The sequence below is a fragment of the Lissotriton vulgaris genome, chromosome 7 (genome assembly GCF_964263255.1).
Source record: "Lissotriton vulgaris chromosome 7, aLisVul1.2, whole genome shotgun sequence".
Classification (NCBI taxonomy): domain Eukaryota; kingdom Metazoa; phylum Chordata; class Amphibia; order Caudata; family Salamandridae; genus Lissotriton; species Lissotriton vulgaris.
In genome coordinates this window covers 703,227,960-703,252,915 of record NC_141695.1, presented here as the reverse complement: position 1 = coordinate 703,252,915, position 24,956 = coordinate 703,227,960, and the positions used below count along the sequence as shown (strand labels likewise).

Here is a 24,956-nt window from a genome sequence, read left to right as displayed (position 1 = left end):
CCCCACAGAGCAGCAGAGTCTCTTAGACTCGCGCTGCTGCAACCGGCAGTGTTTGAAGACACTATTATTATTTTTTTTTTTAAATACACGGGTACAATGACTGCAAGGTCCGCGGGCCACCAAGGAAGGCTTGTCGGGCCGCCAGCGGCCCACGGGCCGTACTATCAGTACCCGTGATCTAGGGGGTTTCTGTCTTCTCTTCGATGCGGGATTGCTGGATGGCTTTCCCTCAGGTTCACCCTTTGTATCCTCAGAACTTTCAAGAAACCCTTACAAGATAACCCGCCTTAGGGTTCACACCCTTCATCCATTGGAGTGTCGGAGGATCTACCCTCCTGTCCATGGAAGTATCAGAAATACACAAATTATACACATTTCCATCAGGTTCAACCCTTCATCCAGTGTTGTCATGGATGGTACTCAACTCTCTCTTTCAGACTCTGACCCATGTGGTTGAAACAAACCATCCTGGCCCATGGCACTCTCTTCCATCGCAGTATCACAGGAAACCTCTGACTCTCTACGGAGAGCCTTCGACTCACCATCCTCACAGGAATCTAAACATCTCTTCTTCGTACTCAACTTCATCATACCAGAAATCTTTCACCTTGTTACCATCTGCCTTAAACTATCAGACCAGTCTTGAATGTGACTTAAATAAACTGCTCAACAAAGTTAGCAACATCAAATTATAATCTGCATTTATTTCCACAAAACTAATGTTACATGTACTTTACTCGTCTGGTACTGGTTTGTATTGTGAATCAGAGGGAAATGCCTGCCTGGTTTAGAGTTGGTTGGTAACAGATAGTCTGATATCAAACACTAAACCATGCCCCAAGTCCCAAAGGGGAGAAGTGATGAAGGGCGCGAAGGAGGATGCTGGGGCCAATATAAAGATCTATGTTCCCCAAGTTGGCCAATTCCTCTTTTAGCTCAAGACAAGTGCAGCTCCTCCACCTGGGTGGAGGAGCGTCGCCCCACGGCTTTCTTGCAGTGCAAGAAGAAGAAACATAAAATGGTATAAATTCCACTTTATGTTTCTGCTTCCGCACTGGCGAAAAAGCAGAAAAAGGTTTTACATGGGAGGCAGGCGGGTGGGCGGGTCGGGGAGGAGTGGCTAGCCCAATGTTATGGGCGCAGACTGTTTGGTCGGCCCCAGGGCCGACCAAATCAGTCATGAGCAGTCTCCCATTTTCACCATGCAGGCTGCATGCAGCCTGCATGGAGAAAACGGACTCCCCGTAGACACCTGTACGGATGGCGTCCTAGCCAATCACAATGCTCCCATTGCAGCGTTGTGATTGGCTTAGGGGAGGAGAGTGAGGCTGCCTGCTTCTGCTTCCTGTGAGTAGAGAGAGCGGAAGATGCGACGCGGGACCGGAGCCGAAGGTAATTTTTATTTTATTTAAATTTTATCAAATTAACCCTCCTACCGACGCAATCCCTCTCCGCTCGACCCCCGCGCCCCCCACCCGCAAGTCATGCCGTCCGAGACTCGCTCAAGAAACTCCTTGATGAATGTAAAACACCTTACAACAAGTGTTATGTTTTTTTTAAATCCAAATGTCACATCATTTCACACTGCAGCATCTACGTCAGTACTTTAAAGCTTCTGCTACTCATCAAATACCCATAGTATCAGTTCACATTTTTGCAAATTTTTTCCCATTTTTAGAACCAGCGCATCTTCTGAAGGAGAGTACCAATACTCAGCACACTTGCATGAGGGCTGCAACATATTCAGATCTCTACCAGATGCATGATGGGTGCTATGTTAGAGGAGGGAATGAGTACATATGTAAATAATACCCTGCTAAAGAGCTGTACAGTTGTGAAAAAATTCAGGGCTCACTGACAGAATATCAACCACAAAAATACAGATGTAAAAAATATTGAGGTAAAAATATAGATTGCAAAAATATCAACTCCCCATACTTAAACAGGTAAGTACAAAAATATCAAAAAATATATAGTTTACAATGATATAGTTGTATCAAATATCGAATAAAAAAATATATATAATTTAAATATAAAAATAAACATAAATTGAATACTAACTTTAATTTATTAAAAAATATATAATTACATGTATTTTTGAACAAATACAACAAATAAACTTATTTTGAAAAATGTAAGCACACACATATATATATATATATATATATATATATATATATATCCTTGGTACCAATTCAAAGCTTTAATACTGTGCCTGGAGTGATAAATGGCTTTTGTCATTATACAGCACTGTGCTAGTCCTCTGCTTAAAGACTTTGCTGTAGAAATGGCAAAAGACTTTGTCCATTTCTATCTCGGCGTGGATGGCACTGTGCTAATCCTATGCTTAAAGACTTTGATAGAAAAGCAGACATTCGAGGTGAGCAGATCTAGAGTGTCGCTGGTGTTGATAGTGCTCTAACAGGAGCTGCTTTCCACCTAAACTTGAGAACTACCCAGAGTTCTCTCCTTATTTTTTGCATACTTTATGTGTCACTCTATGCCTGAAAGGGTTTTGTTTTGACTTATACTGGGTGCTCCCTTGTGTCTGGACAAAGCTATACCTCTCTGAAGAGCTCTAAATATAGCGAAACACTGTGTCAGAGGTTGCTTTTACTCACTTCAGGTTGGCTTGAATTGGTATTTTACCAATTCAAAGCTGTAATACTGTGCCTGGAGTGATAAATGGCTTTTGTCATTCTACAGCTCGCCAAGGACAGCACTGTGCTAGCCCTATGCTTAAAGACTTTTCTGTAGAAATGGCAAAATACTTTGTCCATTTCTGTCTCGGCGTGGATGGCACTGTGCTAATCCTATGCTTAAAGACTTTGATAGAAAAGCAGACATTTGAGGTGAGCAGATCTAGGGTGTCGCTGGTGTTGAGAGTGCTCTAACAGGAGCTGCTTTCCACCTAAAATATATATATATATATATATATATATATATATATATATATATATATATATATATATATATATATATATATATATACAGTTTACAGTTTACAGTTTTTATAGTCTTTATTTCGAAGTTTTCCTTCATAAAAGACATAACATACATAAAAATTTATCAGAAACACAAAAAAAAAAAGAGAATGATATTAATCAAAATCAAAATCAAAATTTAAAAAAGATAAACCTTAATATAAGCAAATAACCACTTAATACATTTTTTTCTTTAGCAGTTATCAACAAAAAGCTATACCAACAATATCTGGAACAGTTTCCATTATACACAATGTTAGAACTAACGAATATAACAGGCAATATGTCCCAGATCATAATCAGTCAATTTCAGTTTCGAAATAATTTAGTTAAATTAATGATGGACGCTACTTGCTAGCTTCTTTGATATACCTTGCTCGGATTACCCAAGCCCATCCAAGATATTTTGCCAAGCCAATAGACACCCACTCAGCTGTATTAGTTCTTAGAATGTGTATTGCTTTTTTACACACCCGTATTTTTGTTCGTCGACAAACTGGTTTGAGCCACTTCAGACGGGGTGCGCGATAGGCATGACATTCGAATAAGAAATGGCTCTCAGTTTCGTTAACTTCTAAACAAAAGGGGCAATACATTTTCAGACTATTCTGCCATTTGTTAGTAAATTCCCTAATTGGTAAGGTGCCTACTCTGAATTGATGATAGAGTTTTCTATCTAGGCCTTTGGTGATGTTATCCCAATACGTCTCAAGTTGTATATATGTATATATATATACATTCAAAATAGGACATCCATTCATTCCCCAAGGAAATCATCCGGCACTCGAACACGGGTATCGTTAGTTCAGGCTTATTTTATTATTGTACAAGTTACATCCATCAACGCGTTTCGGGAGTCAAGCTCCCTTGATCATGATGTTTGTTCCGCCATTTAGGACATCTAAAAATACACAAGCAGGGTAGTAAGCAGTGCAGAAGGACCATCAAATCCTGGTCAGACCGTCTACTAATGCGGTGGCCATTTTAGCACTTGCAAATAAGGAAACCTTTATTAATATAAAATATAAACATCCTATTATCTTGTTTTTTACCGTTTCAGAAGTATAAAAATACAGTCTTAATATCACGCAAGTGCATGTGAAACTCAATTTCATATATTCAAACGATAAGGATTCCACAATTGTCTGGGCAAGTGCCCCTAAACCACTAGAACCTTAAAAGAGTATTCATAGGATTATTTAACAATTTCTTATCTCATGCTGAACAACTCATGTTTCCAATTGATTGCTTTCATTAGACCTCAGACAGCTGACCCAATGATTTATCTAAATTCACCACTTGGCTTTGTCTGTATAACTGATTATTCTCGTTTGAATGGTGAAAGCATTTCCTAGTAATGCAATTTTATCCAAGATAACCCTATTATTTTTTAATTATTTTTTTTTAATTATTTTTTCATAAAGTGCAAAAGCCTATTTGTAAACAATAATTCTCTCTTACTGTAAACAACTACTCTATAAAATGCACAAAATTCAGAGAGAAAGTAAAGTGCTAGTGCTTGAATACGTTTCATTTTTACTATGAGCTATTAACTCCTCTTATACAACATAAAAGGAGTAAGCCATACATAAAGTGCTAATGCCTAAACGAAAATAGTAGCACTCTATACTGATTATGTAAGCAATCCACTCCTATTGCACATAAAAAATGTTTAAAGTGTCAGTGCATAAATAGTTAAAAAAGCATTACCCATTTCATTCCACTTCTTCAATGCCATCATACTACCTCTTATGCATTAAAAGAAGAAACATTTTTTTTTAAAAGCTTATTTTAACAAGTCATAATTTCAATGTGCAGTTTCGATATGCTCAAGGTTGATCTATCATTTCATTTAATACATATGCAATCAGGTTAGGCATGTATAGAGATCTTCATCTACATTCAGTCCCTGTGGCTCTTTGCAATTGAATTCTAAGATAAAATAGGTCTCCAACCTCCTTAGTTCACCATTCCTGTCACCTCCTCTCTTTTTCTTTGGGACCTCTGCAATACAAGAATATTGGAGGCCTACGGGGTTACTTTGGTGGTGTGACTCAAAATGCTGTGCTACAGGGTAGGATCTATCCTGATTGACAATTGCACATCTGTGCTGCAGGATTCGCTGGTGCACTGGTAAAATAGTGCTACCAATGTGTATCTTGGGGCATGCGCATTGTAATACATATACTACATATTCACATTTACAATTTATAGCACTCCTGACTGTAACTGTCTTATTAAAAGAGGTTTTAAAATCTGTGCAGTTCATTCCATGTTGACAGGCTTTACACTTAAAACATCTTTTAAAACCAGGTTTCGGTTTCAGCCAGTCGATGTTGCTTTTCTTTTTCTCTATGAACTCATTTTTTACAATTAGATCTTTAAGAGATTTAGATTTTCTCTATGTAATTCGGGATTCCTTTTCACCTTTGAACCTAACACTGGATCATTCCTTATAGATACCAGTGTTTTCTTAGAATAGATCTTATTTCTTTATGTTTGGTATTAAATGTGGTTATGAATCTCGAAGTAACTTGGTCCTTCTGTGATTTACCTAAATTCTTTAGTTGCTGAGTTCTAGAAGGTTCAAATAGTATATTCTGTCTTACCAACCTTCTTGCCTCGCTGGATGCTCCTTTGAGGATCGTATCCTTAGACCCTCTTTGAATAAACCTCTGGGTCATTTCAGTCTCAATCTTATCATATTGCTCATCACTGCTGCAGGTGCACCTGGCTCTATAGTATTCCCCAAACGGAATACTTCTTAAAAGAGCTGTCGGATGGGTGCTTTCAGCATGTAATATTGAGTTACCTGCAGTTGTTTTACGGAACACTGTAGTTTCTAGTCTGCTGTCTATGGGAGTAATCCTAATATCGAGGAAATCAATTGTTTTTTTACTTGAATGCCCCATGAATTCCAAATTTAATGAATTCAGGTTCAACTCCTCAATAAATAGGTCGATTGATGTCTCCTTGCCCTGCCACAGCACGAAGACATCGTCGATATACCTGACCCATAATAGAGCGTGTTCCGTCCAATTATCGAGGGGACCCCCTCTCTCTCTCTCTCTCTATATATATATATATATATATATGTATGTTGGTGGAGGTTCATCGATGACCTCTTTTTAGTATGGCAGGGCACGGAAATTGAGGCAAAAGAGTTCATTGATTCACTTAACAACAATGAATTGAACCTGAACTTTACCGCCAACATAAGTAAGACCAGTATAGTGTTTCTAGATGTGGAGGTATTCATCAGTGAAGGTAATGTCAAGACTAAATGGCACAGAAAACCCACAGCGGGAAACACAATCCTACACGCTAGCAGTTCACATCCTAACCATCTAATACAAAGTATTCCTTATGGTGAGCTACTGCGCATAAAGTGAATCTGCAGCAGTAGTGAAGGATTAAAGCTAGCACAACTGGAATGTATAGGCAGGTTTAAAGCCAGAGCTTATAGCAACAAAGGTTTAGAAAAGGCTTTAACCAAGTGCAATCTAGTCGAGAAAGGGAAGAGTTAATGGACAAACAACTAAAACAACCCATTACCCCTGGCAAAACAACCAGTGATTTTAGGTTAATTATGGACTTTAATCGACAGGAGGTAGCAGTAAGAAAAATTATTAACACAAACTTGTATCTCATAAAACAGGACCCTATAAAAGGGAAAACAGTCCCCAAAAGACCATCCATAACTTACAGGAAGGGTGTATCTATGAAAGATACTTTGGTAGAAAACGACCCATGTGGCACGCCTTTGAAGGGATCTTGGTTGGCGCAAAAACAAGGATTTTATAAATGTAAGATTTGTAAGACCTGCCAACATGGGGTAACCACCACAAACTACTCTATACATTTTGGAGGGCAAAACAAAGAAATAACAAAGACCTTAAACTGCAAAACTGATCATGTGGTGTATCTGTTGGAGTGCCCGTGCAAACTAAGATATAATGGAAGTACCATCTTACCAGGGCACAAACGGGTAATCCAACACATACATGCTATCAAAAACCACAATCAGGCATATCCAGTGGCATGCCACTTTCAAGAAAAACATGAGGGCAATCCTAAAGATCTTAGATACTTTCTCATAGACTCAGTCCCAAGACAAAAAAGAGGAGGGGATTGGGAAAATCCCTCAGAAGATTAGAGATACACTACATTCTAAATTTAGATAGTAAGCACCCTAATGGACTGAAAAGCTCGGAGGAGCTACATGCGAGCCTATGAGTTAGTAGTTGACTGACCCCACTGAAATTGGTCTGTTAAGTTTTCCTACTAGAGACAAAAAACAGAAAACTAACAAAAAAACAGAAAGTCTGGTTATGCAGGATATGAGTTAGGATTGTACACTAACAATAATAAGAAGGAAGGCCACCACCTGTATTTATACTGTATATACAAATTGAATTCCCCCTATACATGTTTATAAGCTACCATTGTTTTTTAACTTGGCACAACTTGCACTTTTTTCACTTTTTCAATTAGCACTTTCCTTTTTTTGCACATATTACAGTCCCTTACAGTAAGATCGATTAAATTGGATCAAACTATAAACTCGATATACATAAGGGCAAACAATTAATTGACTGATAAGGACCTAACAAGATGGACTAGATATACGAGTATCCAACAAACAGAGTCAAAGTGGATTTATCCCAATAATGTTGACACATTAGTGTGATTTTAAACACTGTGTGATGACAGATGGGTGTTTATATAGGCTACAAATGTTTTTTACATGACAGTATTTAATTGTGAGTATTTATCTATATATTTATGGTGGTTTTATAAATATATGTTCTATTGATATTTACTAATATGTATTTATGGGTGTATATATATATATATATAGGTATGTTTTAATTTTTATATATATTTATATATATATATTTATAGATCCATTTTATATACAAAACAAGTGGAGACTTAAAACGCACACACCATGCCTAGATGCAATAACCTGATCACCCATTTTGTATCGAAAGCCCTATTTTTGTCATCAGAATAATGTATTTATTCAGCAATATTTGCACTATCCAATAGCAGGTGGAGTGAGGGGAACCATACACCATCTGCACTGGTTATACTATCCTGGCCCAAACGAGTTATAATGACAGAACGTGATGGATGTTCAAGTGTATTTTAAATATAAATATATTTTATTATATGTAAGTCAACACACAGCACTGTTTTGCACAATAATCACATGGTGTATTATCACCCAATCAAAACAAATGAGAAAAAAAGTGTAACCTTTAAAAAGTATTGCCATTGGTAGAACCGTGTCATGTGATCAAGTCCCCAAGGAGGGATGAAATGCGTTATGGCAGCCGTTTATCTGTGAGAAGAACCTGAATAAAACAACTCGGTATTAAACAAGAATCCTGTGGTCCGTGCTCGTTCTGTTCCGGTGGTGATTTATGGAAGAAGAGTACTTTGGAATATATAGATACATATATATATATCCCAATAATTCCTTCCGCGGTTGTGAAAATAATACACTCCCAGGCACACTTTTTGTATGCAGTTCAGCGAAGTTTTAATCTGCTTCCACATATATATATATAAAATGATGCAGATATACAAAAGATTAATAATTATTATAATTAATAATATATCATTTACAAAAACTTAAATAAATATCAAAAATATATGTAAACATATTTAAATATACCAAAAACATAAAGTATTAAAAAAGGAAATCAATTCAATTTAAAATAAAAATTAAGCAACACACCTATTTTACAATTTAATAAAAAATAAGTTGCAAACAAAAAATATTGCAAATTATAATATTATTTTTTTAATAAATCAAACACATAATTATATAAATTGCAACATAAAATAAATGATTACAAATTAAAATAAATATATATACACATTTCCCACCACATTAAAAAGAAAACATTTTTCTACTAAAAATAAACATAATTACTTCCACCTAAAACAACACAACAGTAACAAAATATTTTAGACCACACGAAAATAAGATTTATTGTTCTAACTACACTAAGTAAAAAAAATATATAACATATAACATTACAAAATACTGCAATCTACTATTCCCACTACACTTAAAACAACAATTACATTGATAATTAACAACAAAAAAGCAATTCCCACTCCAGTCAGTGCAACAGTAGGAAAAGTGTTGGATTGCGGAGGGGTAAAATTGACTATTCCCACTCCAGTCAGTACAACAGTAGAGAAAGTGCTGGATTGTGGAGGGGTAAAATTTACTATTCTCATTCCAGTGAGTGCAACAGTAGGCAAAGCGTTGGATTGTGGAGGGGTAAAATGCACTATTCCCACCCCAGTCAGTACAACAGTAGGGAAAGTGTTTGATTGCTGAGGGGTACAATTTACTATTCCAACTCCATGCAGTACACCAGTAGGGAAAGTGTTGGATTTCAGAGACGGGTAAAATCTACTATTCCCACTCTAGTAAATGCAACAGTAGGGACAGTTTTGGATAGCAGAAGGGTAACATTTACTATTCCCATGCCAGTCAGTTCAACATCAGAAACAAACAAAATATCTTCAACAAAATAAAAATATTTTAAAACCAAAGTAAATACAAAAATATATAAATGTTGAATATATATATATATATATATTTAAAAATGTTAAAACATTGAAAAAAAATATAATGTGAAATACATATCACAAATAGCAACAAATATTATTATAAATAAAATACAAAAATAGTTTTCATAAAAATAAATATTTTTATTAGAAATTATTTATTAACAAAAACATTAATTATTACATACATTTAGTTTAGTTACTTCCCGCCATATAACACCACAAAATTAACAACCTGCACCTAAAAAAATTATTGAATATAAATATTCAACAAATTAATGTTCATTGATTAAATATTCATGATTAATTATTTATAATGAATGTACTTACCACAATATACCCCCACAAAACACACAACAGTTAAATATTAAATCAATAATTCGTATTCATTTAAAAAAAAAGAATGAATTGCTTAAACTTGATTTACTTCCCACCCCACACCCCAATAAAACCCAGAACCCACATCTAAAATGTCAAATAAATAATGTATTTGCACAGTTAACATTAATTATCAATTAAACAAATATTAATAATTAAATAGCAAATTATAATTTATTAAAATTAATTAACTTCCCACCTTTTATCCCTATACTACCCACACCTGCGCCTAAAATTTTACTTTTTAAATTAAATAACGAATAGTATTTGACAACTAATTATAAATTAAGTACAATTAATTTACTCCCCACCCTTTACCCCTATAAACCTCAAACCCACACCCCAAATAATGTTATTGTACGTTGACATTGTTAATGATCAATTAATTAATTAATATTAATTAGCAACTAATTATTAATTAATTAAAAATAAATTAATTCCCAACCTTTGCCCCTATTAACTCCACAACCAGCACCTAAAATAATACACAATTACCATAATAAATTATCAATTAATTAATATTAATTACCAACTAATTATTAATAGATTAAAAACAAATGAGTTCCCGTCTTTTACCCCTATAAACCCGAAAACCCACACATAAAATGTACCCCCAAAAAATTAAAAGCACAATTAACGCAATTAAATATCAATTAAATAAATATAATTGAATAAAAAATAATACATAATTTGTTATAATTGAATTACTTCCTACCCTATTCCCCTACAAACCCACAACCCGCTACGGAACTAAAGAGGCAAAATGTAATTAAATTAAATGTAATAACTACCAGAAATTTAACACATAAATTAAAAAACAAAAGCAATAGTTATACAGAAAAAATACATGACATCTATTCAAAATATATACTAAAAAACATGTCTAATTAAAAAATCGATATTTCAAACAACTATATTTTTGCAGATGATCAACATTACTTACCTTCAAACCGACATTCTTGACAAGGATATTCTTGCACTCAATATTTCCATTCCACAATATTTCCAGCTCCATATTAATGTAGTTAGAATTTTTTTTACTCGATTTTCTCTCGTTACCAAACTCAGTACATGACACACATGTTGTTCTTGCTTAGTGTGTTGTGTAATGTTTTATATTACATGGGTTGTGTTCCATTTGTGCATGTTTCCCTTAAAGCAAGGGAGTAGCCAGAAAATTAAAATACACCCCACTTGAACTGTACCTCTAATCACACGAGCATGTGAAAAGAGCAAACCAACTTTTCTTCGAACACTATCTCCCTTTCATCCTCCTTCCATCTTTCTATACATCCATCCTTTCACATTTCCACCTATTTATACACCTACCTCTCCTTGCCTTCACATTTGCAGCCATCTATTTTTCTTTCCATACATCCTTTTACTCTTCCTTCCTCCGTCCTTTCATTCATCTGTCTTTTCTTCCATGCTTTATTCTATGAACCCTTGCACCTATTGATCCTTTCACTCTCCCATTCATTCTTTCACACTCCCATCTATTCTTCCTTTCACCCTTTCATACTTTCTTGCACTTTTTCGTTCACCATTCCTTCCTTTCACTCTTTCTTCATGCAGTCTTTTACCCATCTGCTTATTCTTCCATGCTTCCTTCTATGCACCTATTGATCCTTACAATCTTCCATTCATTCTCTTACGCTTCCATCTTTTCTTCCATTGACTCTCCCATCCTTCCATGCACTCTTTCAACATTTGTTACTTTCACTCTTCCTTCCTTCATCCTTTCATTCATCTGTCTATTCTTTCATGCTTCATTCTAAGAACCGTTTTACCTATTGATCCGTTCACTCTTCCATTCATTCAATCTATTCCTTCTTTAACCCTCCCATTCTTCCATGCACTCACTTATACCATTTGTTTATTTCACTCTTCATTTCTATCTTTCATCTTTTCCTTCTTCTTTCCTGTCACGTTTCCTTTCTCCTCTCGTTCTTTTTTTTTACTCTTTTTGCCTGTCCATCTTTATTTTTCATGCTTATCTTTTCTTTCTCTCTTTTTTCTCTCAAGCTCACTTTTTAGGTCGAGCCTAGACAGCGCATGCGCTGTTGCAAGACCTGGTGTAAACACTATACTGAGTGTAATCCCGCCTGCTGCTTGGGATTATTTCACTACTCTGCTACTCTTCTTTCCTGGCTCCTTATTGGTTCCTTGTCTTGATACATCATTTCTAGTTTTGCCTAGTAGCACCGACAAACTACAGCTTACTTACGCTGTAGCTGGTTAATTCTTACCTTATGGACTACTTGCTTTATTTCCTGCTTTATGTATGAGGGTCAGTAAGCACTTCGAACATTCGCTCCAAAAACTGAAGCAGGCAAGTCTAAGCAATCATGCCAAGAAAGCCCTACCATTTATTGTGTGGATGATTGCAGCCAGGGGCGGACTAGATTTGAGCAGCCCGGCCAGGACGCGTCTGCAGCTCAATTGAAAAAAAGATACAGCATCACACACTCTTGCACGCCGTGAATGTGAGGTGTGCCTGCGAGCTGCTAGCATTTGTTAAAATGGGAGACAGAGCACCTGAGCAGCGTAGTTCAGAAGTTTGCTGTAAGACTGGTTCATCTTCAGTTATGCTAATAATGAGAAATGTGATCACTTGCTGCGAGGTGGCCCTAAACCAGGACGGAACAGTCCCATGGCTATTAACACAGCCGCCAGAACGGGCATCACACAGTGAAGTCCGTGCTCTGTTCTCAATATTGCTGTTGCCAGTGCCGCCTCACATTGTGTGACTTGATTGCGGTTATTTGTGTCTCATTGAAAGGGAGGGACGGCAAGCAAGGCCAGCGAGTCTGGGGTTGGGCGACCGAGCTTCAGTGCATGCTGCGTAGTTCCATTTTGCAGCTGCTGATCATATTTCATGGAGCTGTTAAGCAGGGCACAAGTCCTAAAAAAAGAAGTGGGGGGACGTTCAAGTTAGGTGGTGTCATAGGAAGTGACGTCATGGAAGGGAGTCCCTTCTTATTACAGGGAGACCCGCTTCACTTGGGGGGGCACGTTAACACACTGTGGAATGTAGCTTCATTATCTGTGTGTCTTTGGGAGCGATTCTGTGAAAAGCTCTGTGAATCGACCCGGCAAAGTTACACGGCGATGGGGGCAGGTACAATTCAGCTACAATTCAGCTCTCCCAAAATCTACAGTACATTCACCAGATCAGGAGCTGGCCATTGGCCACAGTTCACTCTTTCCTAAGGGGCCTTCTTGTAGCCTAGTACACCTGCTACCACCATGTGCCCCCTGGCAGCTGCCATGCTCCTTCCCAGTGTAATCCATAACTCACCATACTTAGTGGTTAAATTATACTCACCTCCGAGAACGTCCGTGAATCTTGAAAGCCTTGGCAATCTTTCAATACAGGTCCTTGACGTTGGTGAAGCCCTCAATGCGGCCAGCTGTTGGGCAGGGGTGATGACGTCCACCTGGTAAAATAAGTGGGGGGACGCCGTCCACCCACGTGGTATCCCGACTCGAGCCCTGCTGTAAAGGCACTTAAACTCCAAAATTTGGTACTGTCTGGTAGTAAATATTTTAAATTGCTGCATCAAGAAATACAGAGGTGTTGTTGCCGAAATAAGGATTTGTACATCCAGTTCATGTGAGTAGCAATAGTTTCTCTTTGAAAACATTTACTGTCTGCTCCAAATTTGCAGGATGGTTAAATGGAATTTTGTATAATTTATGTCAGTATTTTGGTTATTTCATTATTTACATTTTAATATTTTAAGAAATATTTTGAGTGCTCATCGTGTGCATTTACATTAATACCGTATGTTAGTGCGTTTAGAGACTTGTTGCAATTTGTTCTCTGTTGCCTACCATTGTAACAATTCACAATATGTTTACGGGAAAGACAATGTTGCTGTGGGTTGAGATGTGTTTAAAAGAATTGTCTTTGTTAACTATGACAGGAAGCCAGAAACAGCCATACACTGGAAAACGGATTAAGGGTCTCATTAGGATGGCGAACGGACCTGCGTCCGTCCGCAACCCCGAGGTGGAGGGACCGTCCGCAGGGGCAGCGGCGGTCCCTCCGGTGCAATTAGGATGTGACCGCCACCCTGGCGGTCACATCCTGGATCTTTAACCTTGTGGCGGGTGCTGCTTGAAGCAGCACCCGCTGCAAGGTTAAAAAAGCATGTTTTACATTTACATGCACAAAGTGGCAGGCACCGTGCGGTGCCTGCCGCTTTGTGCATGTAAATGCAGGGGGGTACCATAGGTACCCCCCATGTTCACCACCCACGCCCCCTTCACCCTGGGGGCCCGCAACGGGCCCCCAAAGAAAAGACCGTATGCCTTTTCGTGGCGGCATTGCCGCAGCGGAAAGGCAAGTCCCAATGCAAATCCTAATATGGCTGGTGGTGTCTGATAGACACCGCCACCATATTAGAGCTTTTCCGCCGCGGTCGGAATGCGACTCGGGCGGAAAAGCGGCGGACGGTCTTCCTGTCCGCCGATGACTCCCCAGCCATCCTAATCTTGGGGGGGGGTCTTTAGAAACACCGCAGCGGTGAATCCGCATCCTCCGGGCCGGCGGTGGCTTCCGCCGGCCCGGAGGATGCGGATTCACCGCAATCCTAATCGGCCCCTTAGTTCATACAACACAGTAATGTTTTGGCTGCTCACCCACCAACACCTACTCAGGACTCCATGCCTGAAAGCCAGGGATATACATTAGTGAAGTTCTGCAGAGCATAATTGAAGCATTATGACATAATATTTGGCGGAGGGAAGCTGAGAATCGGAGTTAATTGTTTTTGCATATCTTAAATAAAGATGGTCCCGCGGAAGTTCACCCATTGGAGTGATCTTTGATGTGCATTGGATCTGTGGTGATGTGGTGTGGGGAGGGATCCGGGGAGGTGTGTGCTGTCTTGCTGAGCTTATTTTGCTATGTGCAACGGCTGTGGGCGAGAACATGCGGAGTTTGTGCGCCCTTGGGGGGAGGGGGAGGGAGGGTGGCAGTTGGGGGGTGGGTTTTTTGTATTATTTCGTATGCCTTGGTTATACATTCTTGAAGTAACTCGCAAAAGTCGATTGCTCTTGTTGTATATATGACTTGATTCTGCAGATGTCTCTGGGGTGCAGAGCCCTGCGATTTAAACGCTACTTGACAAATAAAATTAGTTTTAAAAAAAGAATAAAGATGGTCCCCTGAAGAGTTTAATCTTTTGTTGTTTATTGTGCACGTTCTACGTATGATCAGCCCATCAACCTTTAATGCTTTTGATCGCACGGAGTCTGAAACTACCAAATAGCATAGTTTGACACTCAAAGCCTTGCAACTTTGGCTTGGCTGTGTACTCACATGTGGGGAGGGTATGGTTAACCCTCCACTCCCTAGCTGCACTGCGTGTTTGTGGATACTAATTCCATTCATTTATCTTTCGTTAATCCAATTTTTAACATTTATTTCAATCTTGACCATGTCGCTAATAATTATTTTCCTCTCCTTTGACTTGTCCACATTTCAACAATTTGTAGCAGAAAAACTTCTTGCATAAGCGGGTGCCCATCCAGGCCTCTTCTTTCCGCAAATACGATTCAGTACAACAGATGGTTCAAAGCAGCAGTTGTTTATTCAAAACCCAATGCATTTCGGGCATTTAATGCCCTTCGTCAGGGGAGTCTAGAAAACAGTAATACAAAACAGTGCTTTAGGTCTGACATATGCATACTAATGTTGCCTATGTACAAGTAAAGATAAAAACATTCTTATCCAAACTTCACGCATATCAATACGTAACTTACAATCTTCCCTTATGAGTGTCCTTCGCTATCCAAACCCCATGAACCAAGAGCTCTAATCACTCGCTTCCATTACAATGGTGAAACATCAAAAGTCGCATTTATCTATGTCATTATACTGAGCGATTATGTAGACCACGCTTCAACCTTTCATTAGCCGAATAATATTTGCATATTTTTCAAAACATTCCCATCTTACAGTACGCCTGCCATCTCTTTAATTTTCTGTATCAAGACGATTCTTTAGACTGCCTCACTTTAAACGTGTGCGTGGCATTTTCTTATTTCCCCACATTTACATATTACAATCTACTATTGTGCGTAACGCGTACCTGCTGCCTTTAACTTTCATTCTCTGATCAACACTGGCCTCGGCCTCCTTCCTTCCATGTGATCCTTTCACTGCGTGCCCTCAGTGTTAAACTCTTGCGTGCTCCACCTCCCTCACGTGGTAAAAGTTTAATTACTGACACCTGTGACGTTCTCGCTATCCTACAATTCCCGTAATGCATCTTGTTCACATAAATAGGCAGCGCTAGGTCACTTCATATAATAATTACCAATCCTATGAATCCTTTTAAAAGCAACATAATTACATATAAACAAACATTCCATATTATCTCCCATGTCCAGAGTTACTGCGAACCTGCTGTTAAATCTTACGTGGTTTTATCCGTCAAAGTCGATAGTTCTTTCATTCATGATTATTTAGTCCTGGGTGCTACTCCAACAGAGGGCATATTTATGTTTACAACAATCGCAAAGGGTGGCGTGCACACCATTTTTTTCGGTTTTAACATTATACTTTACAATAGTTTAATCTTCAATTGTCCTGTGTGCGTGCCAGCCGGGGTAGTGCAATGCCCGAATGCACTGACTTACGTACAAACATGTGGGGAGGGTATGGTTAACCCTCCACTCCCTAGCTGCACTGCGTGTTTGTGGATACTAATTCCATTCATTTATCTTTCGTTAATCCAATTTTTAACAGGTTTGTTTATATGTAATTATGTTGCTTTTAAAAGGATTCATAGGATTGGTAATTATTATATGAAGTGACCTAGCGCTGTCTATTTATGTGAACAAGGTGCATTACGGGAATTGTAGGATAGCGAGAACGTCACAGGTGTCAGTAATTAAACTTATACCACGTGAGGGAGGTGGAGCACGCAAGAGTTTAACACTGAGGGCACGCAGTGAAAGGATCACATGGAAGGAAGGAGGCCGAGGCCAGTGTTGATCAGAGAATGAAAGTTAAAGGCAGCAGGTACGCGTTACTCACAATAGTAGATTGTAATATGTAAATGTGGGGAAATAAGGAAATGCCACGTACACGTTTAAAGTGAGGCAGTCTAAAGAATCGTCTTGATACAGAAAATTAAAGAGATGGCAGGCGTACTGTAAGATGGGAATGTTTTGAAAAATATGCAAATATTATTCGGCTAATGAAAGGTTGAAGCGTGGTCTACATAATCGCTCAGTATAATGACATAGATAAATGCGTCTTTTGATGTTTCACCATTGTAATGGAAGCGAGTGATTTGAGCTCTTGGTTCATGGGGGTTGGATAGCGAAGGTCACTCATAAGGGAAGATTGTAAGTTACGTATTGATATGCGTGAAGTTTGGATAAGAATGTTTTTATCTTTACTTGTACATAGGCAACATTAGTATGCATATATCAGACCTAAAGCACTGTTTTTTATTACTGTTTTCTAGACTACCCTGACGAAGGGCATTAAATGCCCGAAATGCATTGGGTTTTGAATAAACAACTGCTGCTTTGAACCATCTGTTGTACTGAATCGTATTTGCGAAAAGAAGAGGCCTGGATGGGCACCCGCTTATGCAAGAAGTTTTTCTGCTACAAATTGTTGAAATGTGGACAAGTCAAAGGAGAGGAAAATAATTATTAGCGACATGGTCAAGATTGAAATAAATGTTAAAAATTGGATTAACGAAAGATAAATGAATGGAATTAGTATCCACAAACACGCAGTGCAGCTAGGGAGTGGAGGGTTAACCATACCCTCCCCACATGTTTGTACGTAAGTCAGTGCATTCGGGCATTGCACTACCCCAGCTGGCACGCACACAGGACAATTGAAGATTAAACTATTGTAAAGTATAATGTTAAAACCTAAAAAAATGGTGTGCACGCCACCCTTTGCGAGCGTTGGCTGTGTACTCGCCATATGCTCCATTGCAGAATAATAAAATAAGATTCTTGTATCCCAGCTATTTGTTGTGCCTATATTTAACTATTGAGAATGTATGTGGCAGAAAACATGCAGATTTTTAAATATGCAGTGAGCTTATACTTTATCTTCATAGAAATATGTGATTGCAATTTCGCGCTTAATAATAAATCCAAATCTGCATGGATTTGTAATTGTAAGTGACTGAACAATAAACGTTTTATTCGGTTGGGAAAATTAGCTGCTCTTCACGTTTTTCGGGGTATAAACTAGGGGGTTACCCAAATAAAGTCACTGGGACTGCGAACGGCGTTCATGTCAGATTTAATCGACATTTTCCAACTTTGCTGGATCCATCCATCTCGGCCGAACTGATCACGGCTCCCCAGTTCCGGGGCTAACAGTTTCTTCATTTACCTGTGACTCAGTGAATATTTCAAATGTTACCACATGATACTACGCGTATGATAAACATGCAACTCAGTTGAAAACCTATGACGTCGCGATCCTATATCGGACTTCCAGGTTGCTTGCCCCCCTTCTTGGTCCTGATGAAGACCCCGCAGCAAGGGCTCAACTAATCCCTGCATTAATCAGAGGGTCGAAACGTCGACAATTGCTCACTTGCTAATCAACTTCACGCCATCAATTGTTTCATTTATAGGCTAATGTGGAGTATGATCGTACAAATGTATCCATTATGAACCGTTGGTCCACCATACTGTATATGAATAATAATTACAGTTTTCCTTGATTCGCTGATTTTACTGTCACTTATTCCTTCTCACTACCTTATCCTCACCTGATCACACTCCCTCACCTCCCCTATTCCACTTGGGGCACTGTACAACCAACTGTACTGTTTGATTAACTCTTGTGTATATTCAATATACCCAGTCTCATTGTGATTAAAACAATGTTGACTCATTTAATGTGTTGTTATCTATTTTGTTTCCAATGTTTAAAAATGTATCTTGCATAGACACTGGGACTCTCTTCACGTTTTTCGGCAGGGAGTGGAAGGGTAAAAATGGAGACTATAAGAAACAAGCATTTGAAATTTAATAGGTCTCGCTTTCACACGAGTTTAAGCTATAAGTATTATGTTAAATGTTAATGCCTTTTATTTATGTTTTAAAACCCAAAACATAAATAAAAGTCATTGTAATTTACAATGCCAATAGCTCAAACTCGAGTGAATGTGAGAACTATTGCTTTGCAAATGAATGCTCTATTTGTAGCTTGTTATTTTTTACCTAGTTTGATTATTTCTCTTTTGCGATTTCCATGAATGTACATATCAGCCATTGCCCACACCCCTTTGTCATAGTAGTCCCTAAAAGTAGTATTTATGAGCATTTGGTCTGCAGGCGGAAGAGGCCCATAAGTAAGTAATGAATGTATTGGCGCACCCACTAAATCTGCGAACGTGTGTGGAGGTAAGGTGAGGCGGTGCGGGGGGAGGGGCCGCTGGTCCCTGTGCCACTGCCTTTATGGGAACTTACCTGAAAGTTGCAGCTTCCTTGGGGCACCCCTAGCAGACTTACACTCTGTCTTCTGATGAATACATTCTACTATTTCTCCGCCTGCTGTGCTGTGAAGTCATCTTTTCAATGAAGTTTGGGAATGCAAAAAGAAAATATTTCAAGAAATATTTAAACTTTGTGGAGGAGCTGGAGCTGAAGATGAGATGAGGGTAGAGCAGAGTTCTTCAAACTTTTGTCGTCTGAGCCCATCCATCGAAACCTTTTTACACGTTGAGCCCTCCTACCACCACCACCACCCGACAAAAAAGTTCTGGAAGCTGATACTCTGCATCATTGATGGCCCGTCCCTCCTGCAGAGCCCAGGTCGTGTAGGGCAAATAATATTAAATAAAGTAAGAGTGTACAGTAAACTGAAGATTTTTTGTGTTTGTGCTTATTCTAAAGTTCAAATGAAAAGTCTCCCCAAAAAAAATTAGCACAGAAAATTACATTGGCGCTTTATTTTTCACATAACTATATTTAGTGTCAAGATAAAGCCTTTGCATGCTCTTTAAACAACACATGGCTGGCATTTTTCTTCTGATAACCCTACTTTATATTCCTATTCATAAAATGCATTCTCACACTAAGGCAGTAAAAAGTAGAATCCAAATGTAAGGAATAAGAGGGGGGCCCCAGGGGGTACTGGAACCAGAAAACAAACAGCCTCTGTAATCAGTTTACAAACGTATGTAAATATACAGATGGTCTTTAACAGGCGTACAACGCCCATTGCCTCCAAGGGCTTTAGCTACCCCACCTGTTGTGTGTGTCAGCCAGGGCTGAGACAACTTCCCAGGCACACACAGATTTAGAGCTGCTGCAGGCTGGCTGATCTGGTGTTCGTCTTATCGCAGCCGTACCTGAGTACTTCACAGTCTGTAAAAGACCATTTACTTGTTAACAAGGCTTTGTTGTTTTTTCACCCCTGAATTAGCCCCTGCCCCGAAATTTTTATTAGCCAGCCCCACATCCCCCCCCCCCCCCCCCCCCAAAAAAATGTTTGGGTCTAGTTGCACCTCTGGTGTGGCTCATTTCTTTTTTTAAGTTTTTCAATTTACTTTTAGAAATATATTTTTTAACTTTGAACGCCGTCTGCAATTTGAAACTTTTTAACTAGATAGCCTTATATTAAGTTTCTATGACATTGACACAGGCTCAGATTTCACGTTACTTTCTTGGAATTCATAGCCGCAAGTCAAAACTACAATACCCACCATTCCAGTGTGATAGTTACAACAAACGTGATCAAAGTATACAAGTGAACATCCATAAAGAAGCAGATGGGGACATTGTTGTCATTCTCTAGTCCTCATTCTTTGCTGCTTGTGTTAGCTGACGTAAGTGCCATTCTTGTTTTCTTAAATTAAAGTTTCAGTGATAAATGTAGTTATATTTATCTTTGAGTCTGGAATAAAATCTGTTGGCATCTCATTCTGGGTACTGTGCAGCACCTGCTTTGACGTGTAGCCAGTGTGGGTACCACTGTGGTTTGCTACTGTCATGCTGCGACAGGTGCCACCGCCTCAGCACATGTTGCAGCAGAAGGCCGCGCTTCCGGTTTTAGACGTCACATGGATCGAGGAGAGCTCCAGTGGGCAGTCTCCCCCATGAGCTATCCCATTTCAATCTCTGACCTCCCTGCAAGTTTCAACAGCAGCTAGGGCCATGGTGTCTGATTGCATTGCTGAACACTGATAATCTTTAGTCCCCCTTTGTCACTCACCTCCACGCAGACATGGCTGAAGAGCATGGGTACGTGAGTCAGGAAACAACAGTAAGATATGTTATGGACTCAAATTTTAGCATCATGTTTAAAGTGACAGTATCCCAATTGGTGGCAGCAGCCATGTCAACGGCCTTAAAAAATACATGACCTCCTGACTGACCGGTTTGGACTTTCAGAGAGTCGCAGTACAGACACACCCTGTGGTTGCAGGAGGGTCTCCAAAGTGTGGTTCAGAGATAAGAGAAATCCGGAACAAAGGCACACTCTTTTGACAAGTTGCAGTTGCTAATATACTCACAGCCTGCAGGGTGCAGGTGCTGGGTTCAATGTTGTTAGAAGCCTGTTATGTTCCTGAGACTTCTGATCAGGAGGCCAGCCAACTAGACCTTGAAGTCACACTGGGATCCTGGGTTTAGAGAAGGAGGTCCAGTCCTTCGCATCTGGGCAAGAGGGCAGCAGGTCAGCACAGCAGGGCAGCAGTCCTTCAGATCCACAGGCCAGCAGAGTGGTGGTCCTTTTCAGCAGCACAGCAGTCCTTCTCCCTGGGAGAGTCTACAGAACGATAAGTGTATTGAAGAGTTGTGGTCTGAGGTCAAAGATTTATACCTGATGCCCACTTTGAATGGGAGGAAGCTTAAAGAGGTTTCCATCCGCCTCCCAAGGTTTATTAAAATGTATTGTTACATTATTTTTGAAAGCATAACGTTATTAAAATATTTTATAATTAAATTAAACCTAGATACTATTTTTATATATTTTTAACACTAAGGGCATCATTAGCCGCCCGCCATCCTCATGGTAAAGGGGACCACCCGCCATAAGGGTGGGGGTCCCATGGAGCCAATTTGGATGCGCCCGGGACAGTGGTGTGTGCATCCCGTATTTTTAACATTGCGTCGGGCGGTGCTGAAAGCACCGCCCGCCACAATGCTAAAAATACATGTTGTGCTTTTCAAAGCACAACATGACAGGCACCATGTGGTGCCTGCCACGTTGTTCTTTGAAAGGCTGGGGGTACCATAGGTACCCCCCATGTGCACCCCAACCCCCCCCCCGGAGTCCATGGGGGCCTGCAACGGGCCCCCCAAGCGGACTATGCATGCCTTTCCCTGGCAGCAATGCCGCCACTGAAAGGCATTCACAAAGGCACATTCTAATATGGCTGGCGGTGTCTGGAAGTCACTGCCATCATATTGGACCCTTTTCCGCCCGCTCGACATGTTGACGGGCAGAAAAGCGGTGGACGGTCTTTCCTTTCGCCGTGGACCCCCCAGCCATAGTAATATGACGGAAGGTCTTTTCTACAGGGATGGCGGGCGGATTGCCCCCACCAGGGCAACCGCTGGCCCGGTGGGGGAAATCCGCCCGCCATCCTAATGAGGCCCTAAATGTTATTTATTTATATTTTTAGCTATTTGAAATTATTTAATAAAAATTTTAAAAAATTCCAAAAGGGTTTCCATTTGAGTACCTGTTCTCCATTATTTTCTATTAGAGGATGCTGCACTACTAGGGTTGTCCAAGTGTGGGCTAGACTAATTACTATGTTTTTTTGTTAGTAACTCACACTTGTACGTGTAATACATTTTGTGATTAGCCAAAAGTAGTAACATTACATACGTAAATTACTAAAAGTGTAACCTACATTTGTGAATAGCCCCATATGTGTCTTACTAAAGTATCCCTTTCTTTGTGGCAAATAGTAGACAAAGGCATCCACAAACAACATTAAAGGCAAACATAGGTGTAGTTGTGAATGAGATATTGTATTTTAGGGCAATATGTTTAAGTTGTCTATTTCGAACATTCGGACTCTAGTAATATTGAGCTCACACTCTCAGTCCACCTCTGGGAATGAGGTATCTTATTAGACTTTGAACTCGTTGGAAAAAACTATAAATACATCTATGAAGTAAATTAATTAAACAACTGATTGATCTCACTAGGACTGGAACTTGTGACCCACATGTTACAGATAAATTGCTGCATTGGTGCATTAACTGAGTGAACTTTCTGAATGGGATTAAATGGTGGTTCAAGCAAATCTCTCTCCCCACATGCCCCCAATAGCAGCAGGCTACACTCACTCCTCCCAAATACCTATGGTTTGCTGAACACATGTAGCGACTCTGTAACCTGTTACCAAATCTCTATATGGGTTTAGTTCATTCAAAAAACACACTCACTGGTCGCAAACGGTATAATTTACTAATTGCAGGGTTTGTGACCACTAAATGCATTTGTACATCTGGGCCTTTGCTACACAGGCCACACCTCTTGGAAAGGATTCCTGGGTACCCTCTTTGACCAATCCCATTTTAGAGACTGTATGCATATATATATTTTCATCCTGCTTAAAGCACTGATACTGACAACAAAGGTCACAGGACAGCAATAATCCCATGTGCATCACAGACTTTTTTTCAATAGGGGAGAAACAGATGCTGTAAACAACACTTTTAGCTAAGGAACACATGTCAGTTCACTGGGAGGGCAAGGGGATCCGTTCTTGACAGTCTGCTGGGGATGGACTTCAAGGGGTGGGTGCCTTATTTGAGGGAACAGCATGGTAACTGGCTCATGTGATTCCCGAGCCAGGAAGGACCATACTGATAACGTCATATCCTTTCTCTCTTGTCGGCAGGCATTGTTCGGGCCTCCAGTGTCTTTCCCATCCTCAGCACAGTGTTGTTAATGCTTGGAGGCCTCTGTGTCGGAGCAGGGCGGATTTACAGCAGCAAAAACAACATCATTCTTAGTGCCGGGATTCTGTTCGTAGCAGCAGGTAAAGTATGTCACTCAAATGTTCATTTATCTCAATAGAAATATACCAAAATATATTCTTAGCAATGGCAGTGACATACACTATATATACACAATGAGCATGTACATTCTGGTATTCTTAAGTCTCACCTACAGATAAGTTTAGCTGCCTGTTGTGCAAGACCTATTTTCTCTAATACATTAAATTATGTACATATGGTGGGTTTAGGGTCAGGACCTTGCTGTTCTTTGGATGGCGGCTTTCTTGAACAATAATTTCCATGCTTCTTAATCAATGACTTTCCTTCCTATTTTCCTATTCTTTGTTTGTCCTTCCTCTGGAGCATCTCTTCTTGATTGTGTTCTGATTGGATGGCGTGTGCCATTTCCCAATTTTATTTGTTCTTTTTCTTCTCACACTCAGGGGAAATGCATGTTTTTCTTCCTCTCACCCTCCCTCAAGTTCTCCCCACCACCACTATATTGCTCCCCCGTTTGCCCACCACTATTGGGTTGCTTTCCAGAGGGCTATTTCTTTTAATGTATGAATCCTCCACTCCTCTGCTGCTCCTCCATCCCCTCCGCTCCTCCTGACGCTTGATGCAATTGACGTCCTACCCCCACCGGCTTCTCCAATGCTCCTCCACCTCTTCCCTTCTGTCTTCCATTTTTAAGAAAAAATATGTTTTCGCTTTTTTAAAAAAAAAAAAAGATCAGCACCTACAATCAGCTACTGGGACTCTCCTTTCTTTTTCATATTTTCATGCACATTTTTTTAAATATAATTCCTCCAATTGTGGCATCCACGTCCTTGCAATAAAGCATTTCAAATCACTGCCTACTGTGTAATAAGTGACCTATACATGCATGTGTGGTGACGCAGGTGCACATCTCATGTGGTAGCCACTGTATCATTATGAAACATATGCGTACATCCATGATGACACTCATCAGCAGCAGCAATACCCATTTTATTGTTTTCCTTTTGCTGATGCTGACAGCATTGGTAAAAACCA

At 39.5% G+C, this 24,956-nt stretch overlaps 1 protein-coding gene across 1 annotated transcript in view; it reads left to right on the top strand.

Annotated features, from left to right (window-relative positions):
* Nucleotides 1-24,956, top strand: part of CACNG4 (calcium voltage-gated channel auxiliary subunit gamma 4) — a 653,145-nt gene that overhangs the window by 504,797 nt on the left and 123,392 nt on the right. The window contains exon 3 of the mRNA XM_086928774.1: nt 23,822-23,962. Within this exon, the coding sequence (XP_086784900.1) occupies nt 23,822-23,962 (141 nt within the window). The remainder of the gene's footprint in view (nt 1-23,821; nt 23,963-24,956) is intronic.